At 40.1% G+C, this 15,931-nt stretch overlaps 2 protein-coding genes across 2 annotated transcripts in view; one reads left to right on the plus strand and one right to left on the minus strand.

The window, feature by feature from the left end:
• The window catches only part of LOC110856334 (synaptotagmin-7), a 54,406-nt gene extending 40,631 nt beyond the window's left edge, over nucleotides 1–13,775 (minus strand). Inside the window, exon 1 of the mRNA XM_035856925.1 lies at nucleotides 13,142–13,775. The gene's annotated coding sequence lies outside the window, so the exon portion shown is untranslated. The remainder of the gene's footprint in view (nucleotides 1–13,141) is intronic.
• On the plus strand, nucleotides 287–3,898 carry LOC110856335 (beta,beta-carotene 15,15'-dioxygenase). Its single transcript, XM_022104819.2, has 4 exons — nucleotides 287–547; nucleotides 696–964; nucleotides 1,579–2,172; nucleotides 2,563–3,898. Exons 1-4 carry the CDS (start codon nucleotides 463–465, stop codon nucleotides 3,229–3,231), a joined length of 1,617 nt encoding a protein of 538 aa, XP_021960511.2. The 5' UTR covers nucleotides 287–462; the 3' UTR covers nucleotides 3,232–3,898.
• Nucleotides 13,776–15,931: the final 2,156 nt, after the last annotated feature.

Here is a 15,931-nt window from a genome sequence, read left to right on the forward strand (position 1 = left end):
TTGTGACAAAATTCCTCTTCTCAACAATGGAAGGAAACCAGTTTTGGGTGGAGGTGGAGGTGGAAGGCCAATTGCCATAATCTCCTCAACAAAGAGCATCTTGTCTTAACCATATCTGCATCTGCACAATTTTCATACGTATATCTACTTTGTTTATAATATCTAATAGTGATTCATATCTCGCAATGATAGACCCACATTTGTGTACAATTTCCTTCTTAAGGAAACTGGTTATTTCGCAAGTCAAGATTCTTATGAAATTTGTTTCGTCTATGTATCTTTTTTCATTCGCTGGAAGTGATCGAGTCGACACAATTCTGAGTAATCGAGACTTTTTCATCAAGCCATTAGAATCGGAGTTGATGAACTGTCTGGATTCTTCGATTTCAAGAATTGGACTCAATTTTAGCGTGTCTTGTATAACAAAGAAATTAATTAATTGGTTTGTATAAGTGCCTGACAATGCCGGGAATAGACTCGAAAAACGTGCCACGCTATCTGCAAAACACGGAACAAGTTGTGGACCCAGAAGTGGCAAAGTTTTCAGGTAGGTGCATATACGATTTTTCAATTATTTTCGATAAGTAAAAGTACTTTTAATTCGTTTGGAGCAGCAAATTGTTTAATTATCACGAAGTACTTAGAGAAATTTAGTTGGTCGTATTAAGTATTCACTTGTTATTTGTTTCCTCCAGGAACTATTCCCCATTGGCTGAAAGGAAGTCTGTACGCTTCCAGTCCTGGCGTATTCGACTTGGAGAACGGTTCAGTAAACAATTGGTTTGATGGTTACGCTATTATCTCGAAATTCGAGTTTGACGGACGTAAAGTATCCTTCAAATCAAAATACCTCCAGTCCAACGCCCACGCGAAGGCGGTGGAGGCGAAAAGGCCAGTCATGCAGGAATTTGGAACACCTCCTTGGTCAAATAGTCGCAAACTATTTGCTAAACTTATCCCATTTGTGAGTCCTATCTACATATCTCTCTTGTTCAAGTGTGTATGTAAAGTGTTCAGGGGTGGGCAAAATAATTTCTCGAAATACAATACTTTGATGAGCTCGATTCTTTCAAGGGTTTGGATTTCCTAGATGTTACACCACCAAAAAGACGAGAATCTACGTGGAGAAGGCAAAAGTCATATGAAAGTACAGGTTTTGTGAAGAAATTAACTTTTTTATCTCTGTCAAAATAAATTTTTTTCACGATTAAAAAATATGAGATATTTTGACAGCCATGAAAAATTAATTTCTTCACAAAACCTCTATTCTAGTAAAATTGTTATACAGGTTTTGTGAATAAATAAAATAGCTTTTCATCACTGTCAAAATACTGTATTTCTTAAAAAAATCGTAAAAACAGTGTATTTTAACAGCGATAAAAAGTTACTTTCTTGGCAAAACCAGCATTTTCATATAACTTTCGTATTCTCCACGTGGATTCTCATTTTTTTGTGTGGGTGTAACACCCCCCTAGAAATCCAAACCCTGTTTAGAACATCGCTCAAAATCCTCTATTTCCACCCACTATTTTCCCCACCTCTGAATTCTTCTTCCCCCATAACACCTCCCATTTCCAGGGCCCCTACGACTGTACTGACAACGTAGTCGGCACAATATTCAAATTGGGGTCAAACCTCTACACTGCCGGAGACACGTGCTACTACCACGAAATTGACCCCACCACTCTCTCCACTCTGAGAACCCACCACACCATGAAAACCTTCGGGATGAACTCCATCAGCTCCCAACCTCTCGAGGACGCCGCCGGGAACGTGTACCTCGTCGGAGGTGCCATCCAACCCACGTTTCGCTACAGCGTGTTAAAAATGCCTGCCAGCGCTGGGAAGGACAAACCGCTGGAGAAAAGATTTTCCACAATTGCGTCCTTCCCGTCTCGCTGGATGTTCGGGGCTTGTCCATGCAGGAACTTTGGGATGACGGAGAATTACATTATCATGATTGAAATGCCGCTGGTGCTCAACTTAATGAAATTAGCGGCTACCTATGTCAAAGGGTACTGTTCCACGGATTGGCTCGACTGGAGACCAGAGGATGGCGTCCGTTTCTACCTCATTCATAAGGGGAGTGGAAACGTGGTCAAAACGGAAGTATTTTCGAAGTTGCCTTTCTTCACGCCGAGTGTAATTAATGCGTTTGAGGAGGGGAACGAGGTAATAAAAAAGATGGGATGATTTATAATGATAAGGTTTAATTTATCGTGTGCTCTTATCAGTCTTTTATGCCTTGAAATCTGCGGGTTTGCGATATTTCTTACATTGTAAAGCAACCAAGGCATGAAATGCGAGGTGCAAGAAACTGGGAGAAAGTGCAAGAAATAAACGCCATCTAGCCACGCGCCGTATGAAGTATTTACAGCGTCGGGGTGTCGTTTCTTGCACCTTGTATTTCTCCCAGGTCAAAATATTCACCTGCAAGAAACCACTTTCTCCCCGTTATTTCTTGCAAGTCGGTACTTCCACCCGAAACACTGGCTCTTACATAACTTTAATATAATAATAAAACTCATTATCTTTAATATCACTCATTATTCTTAACTCTAGATCGTCTTGGATGTCATCAGCATGCCAAATCTCGACTGTAACAACGCTACTTCACTCCACAATCTCCGTAACCGTTCAGATAGTCAAATCCCCCCTGAAAACCGACCCTTAGACGCCGGATCAATCCACCGCTACATAATTCCTCTCCTAACCCGCCCCCTCACACAATATCCTGAAGGCGAGTCCTTATTAAAATCATCTCCCTTCTCATCCTACAAAACTGTCCAAGCCACCAGAACCGGAGAAAGGTTAATTATAACGCCAGAAATCTTGTCGGATCCCGGATTAGGCATGGATTTGCAGGTAATTAACCCCAATTACCGGGGAAAACGGTACACCTTCGTTTACACGACGGCTGGCTACATGAGCACGACTTTCTCCCCGTTTGCGAATGGGATTGCGAAACTGAATCTGGAGACGAAGGTGGTCACACAGTGGAAAGTGAGGCCTGGTTGTGTGCCCTCGGAGCCTGTTTTCGTCCCTGCCCCTGAAACGAACGAGTCCACCGAGGATGACGGAATCCTCTTGACGATCGTTAAGATGGAGCGGGCCTATGAGGAGGATGATTTCTTGGTTGTGGTGGATGCCAAAAGCATGACGGAGTTGGGGAGAGCGCACTTAAATTCGCAAGTGGCTGGCTGGTACCATGCAACCTTTTTTCAAGGATAAGCAGCTTGATGCGACAAGAGATGTGGAGGAGGAGGAATAAAATAAATCGTGGGAAAAGAAATGTAACAATAGAGTGAAACCAAGTGGATTACGTTGTTTTCCATTAACTAACGTCTAAAATGTTCGAAATTAAAGATTTCGACACGGTCATGGGGTCGTTGTGCGTCAAAATGATACCAATTTCTGAAATCCCCACTCCAAATTAAGTCTAAAACAAAAAAAAATCGACATTTTTTCCGTGACCTTGTGACCTACACCCACCCATCGATTTAAAACCGTCATGGGGTCATTGTACGTCGAAATGATGGAGATTTCTGAAATCCCTGCAAAAACCTACGTCAAAACATCGACAATTTGACCTCACCACCGTGGCGCTGTGACCTTACGACCTGACCCTCAAGACCCATCTTTTGAACATGTCTGTACTTCAAAAATTAGGAACACGTTTAGTGAAAATTACATGTCGAAATTCGTATCAGTTCTAAAATTATCGTGAATACAGACAGACAAACGGACAAACAGACAGACAAGGCCATCCATGCGATTTTTCATCCAACACTTCAGGAGGAATACGCTTCGCTCCTTTAGCCAAAGTTAATATCCAACACAAAGAATGAGACAGGGCAAGAATACAAATGAAATAAATTTTTTTCGCCGTGTGAATGAAGCTACAAAGTTTTTGTGGAAACTCATTTTCATCCTGGACACGTCTCCTTGCAGTAGAACTGCAATAATTTTTAACTCTGTTTCAGTTGTGCAACTTACAACTAAACTAAAACATGGCAGAAATAGAATGGGAAATTTATTGGGAAAATTTCCAATTGTATTAAATTCGGGGTTTCGATGACCACAATTGTGATCATTCGGGAAGCCAAAAAATAATTAAAATCTGACAAGTTCTAAATCTGGAAACTTTTATTATATGAGTTGCTTAGATTCGGGACGATTTTAGAAATGCTCAATTCGGGAGAACGGCAAAACACGTTAGGAGAAAATTAGCTGCGGGACAACGTCAATAAATATGATATTTAAAATGATGACTATTAAAATTTAAGTGTGTAGAGTAATGCACAATAGTGAGAGAATAGGAATAATGGTTTTTCCGTAATAACTTCTTTCATAGTTAACATAGCTAAGAGATTAATGCATGAATAGAAAGATGAGAAGTTGCCACATTTCGATACTGTATCATTATCATTCCGAACGATAATTCAAAAGACCGATTTTCCATGTAAAGTCTGATACAGTTTGTGTCGAGCAGGGAATTTTGAGTAGGCAAAGATTCTCACAATCAATCTGGGCTTCTGTACGACCAATGTGCAGAAGACAGGGCTATCTCGCCTACACTACACTCCATACACGGTGTTTACCATACCGCAGGTAACATCTCACGGTAACCGGAACCGCTTACACTAAGTGACATATCTTCGTGTCAGATAGAGGACTGATCTCTACTGATTGCGGGTTACCATGCCCTGTACACATTATTGATACTGCTATAGCGTGATTATTATTTCCATTAGTAATTCGTACCGAAATTCCTATAGCTTGTTCTTATCCAAATTCTTCTTCATACTTAATTAGATTATCTCTGAAACCGATTATTGTGCTGAGCTCTACGGAATCTCTCCTGTTAGCTTTAAACCATAAATCGTTTCATTTGTTTGATTGGCACTTATTCTAAATCATATCTCTTTCCTATATCACTCTCGCATGTAGCTCCAATCTAGGATCACGAACCTATTCCAATGGTAATGCATGTATTTTATACGGAGTATTTGCAATAGGTGCATAATCGAGTACACTTAGCATATACCACTATATATACATATATCCATCACGTAATAATGTATTATTCTATACGTATTTACACGCATAATCCATTACAAGTGTAACATTGTAAAGCAAAGTTGCATGATAATTACTTAGAGTTATGAACTATGACTATGGTGCAAAATTATGACTATGCAAAACTACTCAAGACATTTGTAAAATAGAAATAGAGCTATTGGTCCAAAACAACATATGTTTGTGAAGGTTTTTTTTAACTTTGATCAAGAGTTCTGACTAACTTTATGCATACATTTCGTATATTTTAACTTTTAAATGCAGCCAAGACCTCAATCTAGACGAGGAGATCAATTAGATAATTTATGAGTTTGATAGAAGGTGTATATAACCCTTTATTTATTGGCGATGCTGGTTTTACCTCATGTTTAGTATCTTAAATAATCCCCTGTACCTTTTTTTATGTACCTTTATAAATTATCTGAGATAATTGGTGTACTAACCAAAATATTTGTCAAGCTTCTGGAAAAATCCCAAACTAATTTAAGTAGTTTTTCATCAACGTTGAAATTTAGCAAAAATGAACATGTCCTGGCAAAACCAAGATTACACGAGACGGGTGTGGTTTGGCCTCAATAACTTTCCGTTATAAATTTCTTGAATAGTTTTAGCAGTTAGTAAACCAGAGTCAAAAATTTTACATGCAACCCATCCTATGCAAAGCAGGGGCGAAGTTATATGAAAATGACCTAGTGTTACCACGGACGATTCTGATCCAAGGCCCTAATAATTTTAGTTTTTAGTGCCAACGTGTTTCGCCGTTTCCCGAATCAGCTAAATAATTTTTACCACGGAAATATCCGTTGTCCCGCACCTGACATGGAAACGTGAAAACGTGAAAAGCCGTTGACCCCGAAGGCAGTGACTTTTTTTTTGTGAACGGCTTTTCACGGTCTCCCGAATTAAAGCAAAAACTCTAAAACGTTTTTAAACTGTCTCCCATGGCTAAGGGTTAAACTATTATGTAGCATTAAAAAACATGATGTATGTACATTGACCGCGGAAGGGTGGGGACAGAGGGACAATGTCCCCACGGTTATTCGATGTCCTCATCATCTGCCCATCTTATACAAACCTGTCCCTCCCCTATCCTACAATGTTAATGTCCCCCAAATGTCCCCACAGCTTCCGCGGCCACTGTATATATATATCAGTAAGTTGTGTGTCATGAATTCTAAAAATATGCATATTTACATAACTTATTCTTCATCCCATATTATTCTCTCCACATAGAAAATTAGAGTTTCTTTGATGTTTGGAATATCGATCCACCTTTTTGACAAGAATATGATTTCCATAAGATGGAATGTGAGGCTTCATGAAGGGCCATATTTATGCACATACGTGGCCGCTGAAGCTGTGGGGACATCCGGGGACATTAACATTGTGGGACAGGGGAGGGAGGGGTTGATATAAGATGGGGAGATGATGGGGACATCGAATAACCCTGGGGACATTATCCCTCTGTCCACCCCCTTCCGCGGCCACTGGTTACATGCATATGTACAGAGATTTGTCAAAGAATCTGTTACCTCTTTGACCTCGAACTTTAAAAACATCAGTCATAATTACCAACTGAATAATATGATATACTTTGATTAAATATGTTTTGTTAAACCAAAATTCATCTATTTTTGCATCAATCACTGCCACCAAATGTGAACGCCTATCCATTTTCGGTGAGATAAAGTTACAAAAGTTATCAAAGAATATGTGGACCTATGTACAGACGGACGAACAAAGTCATTCTTCTCCATACTGACTCCAGACCAGACTGAGGTATAATTATCTTTTGCCACCCACCCAGTGACCACGGAAGAGGTGGGGACATGTGGGAACATTGCCATTGTAGGATAGGGGAGAGAGGGCTTTTTATAAGATGGGGAGATGATACGGAAATCTAATAACCGTTGTCCGTCTGTCCCCACGCTTCCACGGCCACTGCACTCATCACACCATTTAACCACAAATGCATGCGACACTGAAATACAATATGCACTCTGGAACCGCAACCAGCAGTAACTAAACACCTCATCATTTGCACGTATGCACGGTTCTTGGTGCAAATATGCAGACAGACAGTTAGCGGGAGCAGATACCGCGGAAGCAGGAGGGACATGTGGGGATATTAGCATTGTATGTTGGATAGAGGAGGGAGAGGTTTTCATAACATGGAAAGATGATGGGGACATTGTCCCTCTGTCCACACCTTTCCGCGGCCACTGACAATGAGTGGAGACCGAACTTTAGGTAACGACAGAGGAATCAAATGATATAAGGATTTTGTAGATAATTTTCATTTGCCTACTTTCTCCTTGTTTTTCAAAACCCTCGAAAAAATTATTGTGTTTGCAGAACTTTCCACTTTTCTAAAAAGAATTCTCAGTCTAACCACGTGCAGTTTCGTTTTATGACGTAAAACACGGCTTCTTTTCTTATCACAGCTGAATTATGAATGAGAAAGTTGATGGAACAAGTTTCGTCCCATCGTGAAAAGGAGAAAATTACTAATCATAAATAGCATCATCATCATTGAGGATTACGAAATTCCAAGTGGCTCTTGAGTGGTTAGAATAGGACGACGTGGGCAGATTTCGAAGCGAATTTATTTCCAGAAATGCCAACCTGAGGTGAACCGCCGTTCTTGTAATTATAACACATCAATTTTTACACCGTGATCGTGTGGCTTCATTAATGATTTTCTGCTTCGTCCAGTTTGGGAACTTGTCCCCAGAATTGGTTGACATTTGGTGCCTAGTTATCCTTAAATAGATTGATAAAGTGTTGAATAATCTTAACTTGGAATAATCGTATAATGGGACTTGTCCTGTTATATTTTAAGCATAGGCATATCAATTTCTAGTGGAACAAGGCCAAATATGCACAATAATTTTCCGTGCTCTTATCCTCAGTTACATCGTAAATAGTTAATAATTGCATTGATCAACCGTCATTTTATATCCAAAGCAGTGGGTAGTAAAACCCAACAAACCCATACCTGCTTTTTTACTCTCTTAGGATTAGAAACTGGTATTAAATCATTACTGACCGGAGTACATATATGAATGACTCAGATAACAAGCATTAACGTTGTGGTAATGAATCTTGGGAATAATGGTAATGAATAATGAATTTTTTTTGCTACGTACCATATTTATGTAACCCTGAATCCAATCCATCGTAGATTAATGTCTGACTCTAAATAATTAGCATATTTGGTTCATAACCCATTTAAAACTAAATATAATACATAATGAACATTTCTTACTGTAATTAAAACGGTGAATAAATTGCATACTTTAGTTGTTAATAAACATACAAATCACATACATACTTTCCACTTATTCACAAATATAAACTATTTTCCCAACACATGTCTGCTAAAGACGTCAGAATATTTGGTATTGAATTGAAACTGTAATTATTCCAACCCAAATGCCAAAGGGAATGTGGAGGCGTTCTTATCAGTTTCTATCCATTTGCCATTTCGTGCATATTTACCATCGAGGGAAAGCCCGACGAGGAGAAAGCGTACGTGTGTATGTATGAATCGGGCCTAATCAAAACTGATAGGGAGGAACGCACACTGCAATTATAGACACTTCTGCCCACATTTATGTATGTGTGTAGCCCCTGGCCGCGGAAGCCGTGGGGACATGTGGGGACATTAACATTGTAGGATGGGGGAGAGAAGGGTTTATATAAGATGGGAAAATGATGCGGACATCGAATAACCGTGGGGACAGGGCCCCTCTGTCCCCACTGTTCCACGGCCACTGTATGTATCGAAGAAAACGTCTAATATTTAATGCAAAACATTCATAATCAACTCACTATTCATTGATTTAAATAGCTTATTAAAGTATTTTCCAACTCGTATGAAAACCTCATTAATCTTTGATACCGTCCAAGTGTGTACTTATTTTGACTTGTGGTACAAAGATATTTTGGAAATTATTATAAAATTCACGACAACAAAATACATAACCGAAACCCTTCCACGACCAGACAGACGTTCACGTCAATATGTAATTCACCATCGTTTCGTCTCGCTAAATATAGTATCCGTCCATTTTCACCTGATTCGTGTAATGGGTAGATAGATAAGTGCATATTTTTACCCCTAAAATATGTAACATCACGACTCGGTAAACACTTATCATGACCCCAGCGCGCGTGTCCGGACGGTGAAAGTACACAGTCCATTCACGGAATGAGGACACGGACGGCGTCATATCTTTCCAGGTCGACCCGTTTCCTTCCGTATTTCCTTTCTTCCAGTCAGTTTTTCTCTCCTGATGGATTTTCCTTTACGTCCATTAATTTCACAGCAACCAGTGGCCGCAGAAGGTGTGGGGACATTAACATTGTAGGATAGGGGAGGGAGGGGTTTGTATAAGATGGGGAAATGATGCGGACATCGAATAACCGTGGGGGATATTGTCCCTCTGTCGCCAAGCTTCCGCGGCCACTGTTCTTTTAGCTTTAACATCACTACAGAACATGTAAATACAATGGCCGCGGATTCCGTAGGGACACGTGGGGACATTAAGATTGCAGAATAGGAAAGGGAGTAGTTTATATAGCATGGACAGATGATGCGGACCTCGAATAACCGTGGGGACATTGGCTCTCAGTCCGCGGCCACTGCGAGCAACAGGTTGCCTTTCCCCAAAAAAGTATATTATTACGACTGAAACGTTATTTATGAGTCCTGTCTGGCTGTCTCCAATCGCATTAACCAATTTCACATCTTGTTTACTCTTCACCCCAACCCGACCAAGCTCCCTTCTCAACAATTCAACAAAAGAAAAAGTGGAAAACAACCAACCAACCAGGAAACTGGAACCTAACCAGGATCGGATTCACATAATGTATGGATGGAAGTAATGAAATGAAATACTAGTCCCAACACGTCCTCCTGTTCCGGACAGATGTCCCGGATTATGTGGATCATTCAGAGGAAAAGAAGGCGACTAAAGAACAAAAATCAAAGAGGACAACAACTTGTTTTCCTTTTTCCCCTTCACCACAGAATTTTCAGTTTGACAGCAACTTCAATCAACTCGGGGAGAAAGTACGAAAGAGAAAGCAGCCCGAGACTTTCGTGTTATCAAGTCTTGACAGACAAGCAATAATTTACAATCCTTACAGAAGCTGTCCGTAGAATGTATGTATATGTGAACGCGTGTCGTGTGTAAACATGTTTAAATGGTGGCGTGGCGTGGCTTGGCGTGGCGTGGGTGGCAGTATTATCGTATGTACACATGTAGGAAGGAAGGAAGAGCTTATTTATTATCAAACACAAGGTATCAGTGGCCGCGGAAGGGTGTGGACAGAGGACAATGTCCCCACGGTTGTTTGATGTCCACATCATCTCCCCATCTTATACAAACCCCTCCCTCCCCCATCGTACAATATTAATTCCCCCTCATGTCCCCACGGCTTCCGCGGCCACTGTAACGTACGCACGTACATCGGACCCATCCATCCATCCCTACCCACCCACCTAGTTAACCAATATCAATTTATATAGTCATTTTAATTAGCCCCGTTCCGTTCCTTCGATTAGGTAGCAAAAGTCGGACTGCTGGTTTGGGAAAACAATTTGTAATGGGTTAATAAAAACGAGGAGGAGGTGGAGGAGGAAGAAATTGCACAAAGAAAGAAAGTAAACCAGGCAAGACCTAATCCTTTATTAGCCTCGTCGTGTTGTTGTTTTGAGATGCTTGTTACAGCCAACCAGAGTTCATAATATACAGATAAATACATACGTACAAGAGAAAGTAATGAAAACACAGCTGCAGCCTGTTCTTTTTTTGCGACTGATGTCTTTCCAGGACAGAATAATAAATTCCATGTAGCCGAGACAGGGACCGCGGAAGGTGTGGGGACATTAACATTGTAGGATGGGGGGAGGGAGGGGTTTATATAAGATGGGGAGATGATGGGGACATCGAATAACCATGGGGACATTGTCCCTCTGTCCCCTCAAGCTTCCGCGGCCACTGGTCACCGACAACCAACCACGAAAAGATCTATCCTCGCTTTGTTTCCCTATTACTCATCGTCAGTTGGACCTTTTTCGTACGTAGCAATTAGTGTTTTCAGACTAATGACACTAATTCTTCTTGTGAGACAAACCTTGCCGTTTTTGTGGGGAAAGTCGAATGCGAAATCGGATTTTGTTGTTGCAGAATACCTTATTCATGTCGCTGGACAGAATATTTACGCAGAATTTGCTGTGAGCAAACTTTTGTTTTATGCGGAATGGATGATGGTATTGAATGATAGCAGAATTGATTGGAAATGGAAATAGTAGTCGGCAAGGTGCTTATTTACGAGAAGAAGGTTTCCAAACTGTTATACTCCTCATTGGGCAAAGTATACCGTTAATTACTTTTTCCACATAATAACGGTTTCTGCCGGAGTTTTAGTGACTAGTCGGTAATGTTATGTACATTTCTTGATGATAGATTATTTACTCAATAAATCAATATGCATGTGAATTAAATAAGAAATACGTAAATATTTTCTAAATGAAGTTAATGAAAAAAAACTAACAACATATTTTTTTAGTTTTCAAAAAAGTTTTCGTGACAAATTTCTCATCTTTTCTTCGCCTGTTTTGATAACGAATGTTAAATAATATTCGAAATATTGACAAATGAAATAAAACGTTCTTCATTTTATCACTAAAACTCCGTGTTAAATCCAATACAAAACGTACATATTTTTTTCATACGTCATCACACTTTCTGCTACAGTCCAATTTTACATAATTCAATTTTTCCGACCAAAAACAGTTTTATTTATTCTAAAATAATATAGCCTTTGTAAAAAAAAACAGAAAGGAAAGGTCGGCTAAAGGTAACGACTTCATTATTACATAATTATCTGTTTGTCTGACCTTTGGTTATTACAAGAAAGTTCGCCATTCATCCACATTTGCCCACACAAAATGTGGATGTCAAACTTACAAAATCGGTCCGTTATGTTATCTTGTTTTTCATGATTTCTACAGTTTACTCACATGCAATACTTCCCCCTCAATGGCCGCGGAATTGTGTGGGGACAGAGGGACAATGTCCTCACGGTTATTCGATGTCCCCATCATCTCCCCATCTTATATAAACCCGTCCCTCCCCAATCCTACAATGCTAATGCCCCCACAGCTTCCGCAGCCACTGTTCCCCCTCCTCAACCGTTGCCTAGAGGGTTTAATTAGATATGAAGCACAGCCAAGCAGATCTCTCCTCTCATCGGTTGTTAGCCCCACCACTTACTTATCAGCATTCTCATTTTCCTATCACCCAGACTTTCCACTTTGACTTTGAGTGAGACATGAAATGAAATGAAAGGCTTGCTATTGATTTTTCCCTTCAGATTGGAAATTTGAAGTGAAACGTGTCACGTCTCGATGAGACCACTTTACTCAAGCACTTTAAATTATATAAGCTTACATACGCACTTACGCTATGATCTATGGTCCACCAGTTTGTGTAGGAGATAGAATTTCATGGAGAAAGCGTTAATTAAGTTTCGAGTGGCTTATCACACTCAACCTGACCAATTGGATTTATTTCATCGAGAGAAATGCTTTGTTCAGTTGCATATTGTCTGAAAAGCTGTCCAAGTGCAGGAGAAATTATATGTTTCTACGATTTAGTGTAATTTGACCATGCAAAATTGATTAAATATTTCCTTTACACCTGCCAAAGTGTAGGAGAAAGTATATTATCAGAGTATGGAGTGGCTTATCAACCCGAACAATTCGATGACACCGGGTGAAATGCTTTGTTTAGTTGTTTATTGTCTAGAAAGCTGCACAAGTTTAAGAGAAAGTCAAGGAGAAAGTTGATTGTCAGACTATTTAGTGTAATTTGATTGACCATGAAAATTTGCTCATTGTCTTTAAAGCTCTTAAGAGAAAGTATATTGTCAGTATATTGTCAGTATGTATCATGCAAAATCGTACATATATAAAACGCAAACATTCAACAGGTTTCTAAACACATAGGTATATTTCAAAGCAATTAAATACACGATAAAAGTCACTCACCTCAAGAAGAATGCAGCAAGAATTCAACACGACTTCTAAGCTCTTCGTTTCTCCGTGGAATCTCGTAAAAAACGGCTTTACTTTGTAATGAAATGTGTGAACGATATGTTAGTGTTGCGTCCAAATGGTGTCGACTGGTATTTTCACCCGATGTGCTGTGTTAGTCAACCTCAGGGATTCTGCTAGTTTTCCAAACCTTCAAGTTGCAGCAAATCGAATTTCAACTCGACTCGGATTGAATAACAAAAACAAGGATCGTATTCCTTTTCCTAGGTGATTTTCCTAGCTACCTTCTTGATCTTTCTTCCACCACTACTTTCACCAGCTCAGAATTCTCTCCGCACGGGAGGAGAGCATGATCATGACAGATTTAAAAACGTGAGTGAGGTTGAATATGCAATAATATAATCGCATCCAGGAAGGAAGAAAAATATCTTCCTGCTCGAGGCTATTTATTCAAATCAGGTAGGCAGATGGCCTTGTATACGGAAAAGTTGACTTCTACGAGCCCACGCTACGTAGTATGTACCTAACTAACGTGGGAGAAATGTTGATAAGCTATAGAGTTGATAAACTGGTAGGATTTTGGGCAATATTTCGTCTCAACTTTCTACTTTGCTGGGCTACCGGCAAGGACGAGATCCAAAGTGAAAGTGAAGCAGTGTTGTGTCGAGTTGGAACTTTCTCCTGCTGGTGAATCGCTCCAGTTTGTGACATGCATGCAGGGATGGAGAGAGCATCAATGAGTATCTCCTACATATCCACAACCAGTGGCCGCGGAAGGGTGGGGACAGAGGGACAATGTCCCCACGGTTATTCGATGTCCGCATCATCTGCCCATCTTATATAAACTGCTCCCTCCCCTATCCTACAATGACAATGTCCCCAGATGTCCCCACGGCTTCCGCGGCAACCGTATGTATATACTACATGCAAAAAGAACATTGGCCGCGGAAGGGTGTGGACATCAGAGGGACAATGCCCCCACGGTTATTCGTTGTCCCCATTATCTCCCCATCTTATACAAACCCCTTCCTCCTCCATCCTATAATGTTAACGTCCCCAGATATCCCCACGGCTTCCGAGGCCACTGCCTAACACAACTACGTTCGTACGTATGGTGACTGCTGCTGTGACGAGAATGTAGTAGCGGAGGAGGAAAAGGTTGAGATAATCTGAGATGGTTGAAAAGTGGAGAAAGTTGTAGCGAGCAAAATGAGATTCTTCCTCAGCTCAGCTTCGCATAGTTTTGCCCAGAGAGAGACAAATCACAAAAGAAAATCAGCAGCTGGGAAATGTGAAACTCTGTTCAAGGGAGAAAACCCTTTCAACTTGTATCGTACGTAGAATTCTGTCTCAAATGAGTCGAGTTCCCATTTGATTCTCTCGAGTTTCTTTCCGTAATCGAAAAAACGTGACATTTCATTTGGTGGAAACATGATGGACGAGGTTAAAGATTTCTGATTACGGGGTGAAATTACTTTTTCTGAGGAGAGATAAAACGTTTTTGTAGTACGCAGAACTGACTTAAATGGTGACAATGGAGGTGTTCAAGCGTATGCTCTCTGATTTTGAGCAAATTAATGTCAAAATCGATTACAAAAGTTAATATGAAATTTGCGAAAGACACGATCTTCCAATGGGCACGTTTGGCAGAGATATTTGCATCCGAAGAGGAGAAAACGCACCTTAAAGTTGACAAATTTTACACTTTCCAAATTGATTGTGCGTTTTCTCCTCTTCGGATGCAAATATCTCTGCCAAACGTGCCCATTGGAAGATCGTGTCTTTCGCAAATTTCATATTAACTTTTGTAATCGATTTTGACATTAATTTGCTCAAAATCAGAGCGCATCCGCTGGGAGACTCCCCCTTGTAAATAAGTGACATCATGTTTCCAACTCATCTAATCAGTGAGAAATGTTCTTTGACAAAAGATGTCCAAACCAGGAGGGCTCTCAAATGTTTTTGTTCTTATTGGTTTCTTCTAAATACACCGAAAACATATTGGATCTTGATATTTGAGAAAATTGAGTAAACAGTGTCCGATTTCAAGAAGCTTTTGCAACGAAAGATCCAGTTTATTCCCGGTAGCCAATGTTCGTCAGCAAGATTCAACCATGACCTTAACATGCACCAAACATCAAATTAACTGTTTCATGTTACAATTTGTAACTTACAAAGCATCGCACAGGAATAACTCTTGGCCCACTCGGCCAGATTAATTTAGTCGCATTTGCATGTGTGCATGCACAAGTCCGCCACAGGTGCGTGCGGTACGGATAATGGACACGTGCGGTTGCATGACACTGGATAATCGAGCCTTTGATTTTGGCAATTAGCGTATTTATTTCGGGATAAGTAGTAAAATAGTCGTATCAAAACCACATGCTTGCTAGATATTTTCTATTTTTGTAACGCTGGATTTTCGTTACTGGTTGTAATTACCTGTTCACTCACATAAAGTTGAAGTGATTAACCAATTATAGGCCCAAATATCTCCCGAGCGTGGCATGAAATTTCACCTTTACGACTAATGGATGGCCCTAAATAATTTGCATGTATGTCTGCCTAGAACGATAGAAAATTTTACTAAAATATCAATTTTACTATGTCGGATCCTTATGAAAACAAGGAGCAAAAGAAACGTAGATACAAATATAAAAGGATTTCATTAAGTCAATTTCTTCGACATTTACATGTTTATTTCTTTAGTCTTTATGCACCCACTCCATTTTTCCCATTATGTATAAATACGTGACATAGTTTTGGTGGTGTACGTACATACTT

This window comes from Folsomia candida, unplaced genomic scaffold, assembly GCF_002217175.1.
Source record: "Folsomia candida strain VU population unplaced genomic scaffold, ASM221717v1 Fcan01_Sc015, whole genome shotgun sequence".
NCBI classification, from domain to species: domain Eukaryota; kingdom Metazoa; phylum Arthropoda; class Collembola; order Entomobryomorpha; family Isotomidae; genus Folsomia; species Folsomia candida.

Excerpts from the sequence above, each read along its gene's own strand:
- LOC110856335 (XM_022104819.2), top strand. The coding sequence starts at position 463 with ATGCCGGGAATAGACTCGAAAAACGTGCCACGCTATCTGCAAAACACG. Across the intron at positions 548-695 it reads AGAAGTGGCAAAGTTTTCAG|GAACTATTCCCCATTGGCTG; the intron begins GTAGGTGCATAT and ends TGTTTCCTCCAG. Across the intron at positions 2,173-2,562 it reads CGTTTGAGGAGGGGAACGAG|ATCGTCTTGGATGTCATCAG; the intron begins GTAATAAAAAAG and ends TCTTAACTCTAG.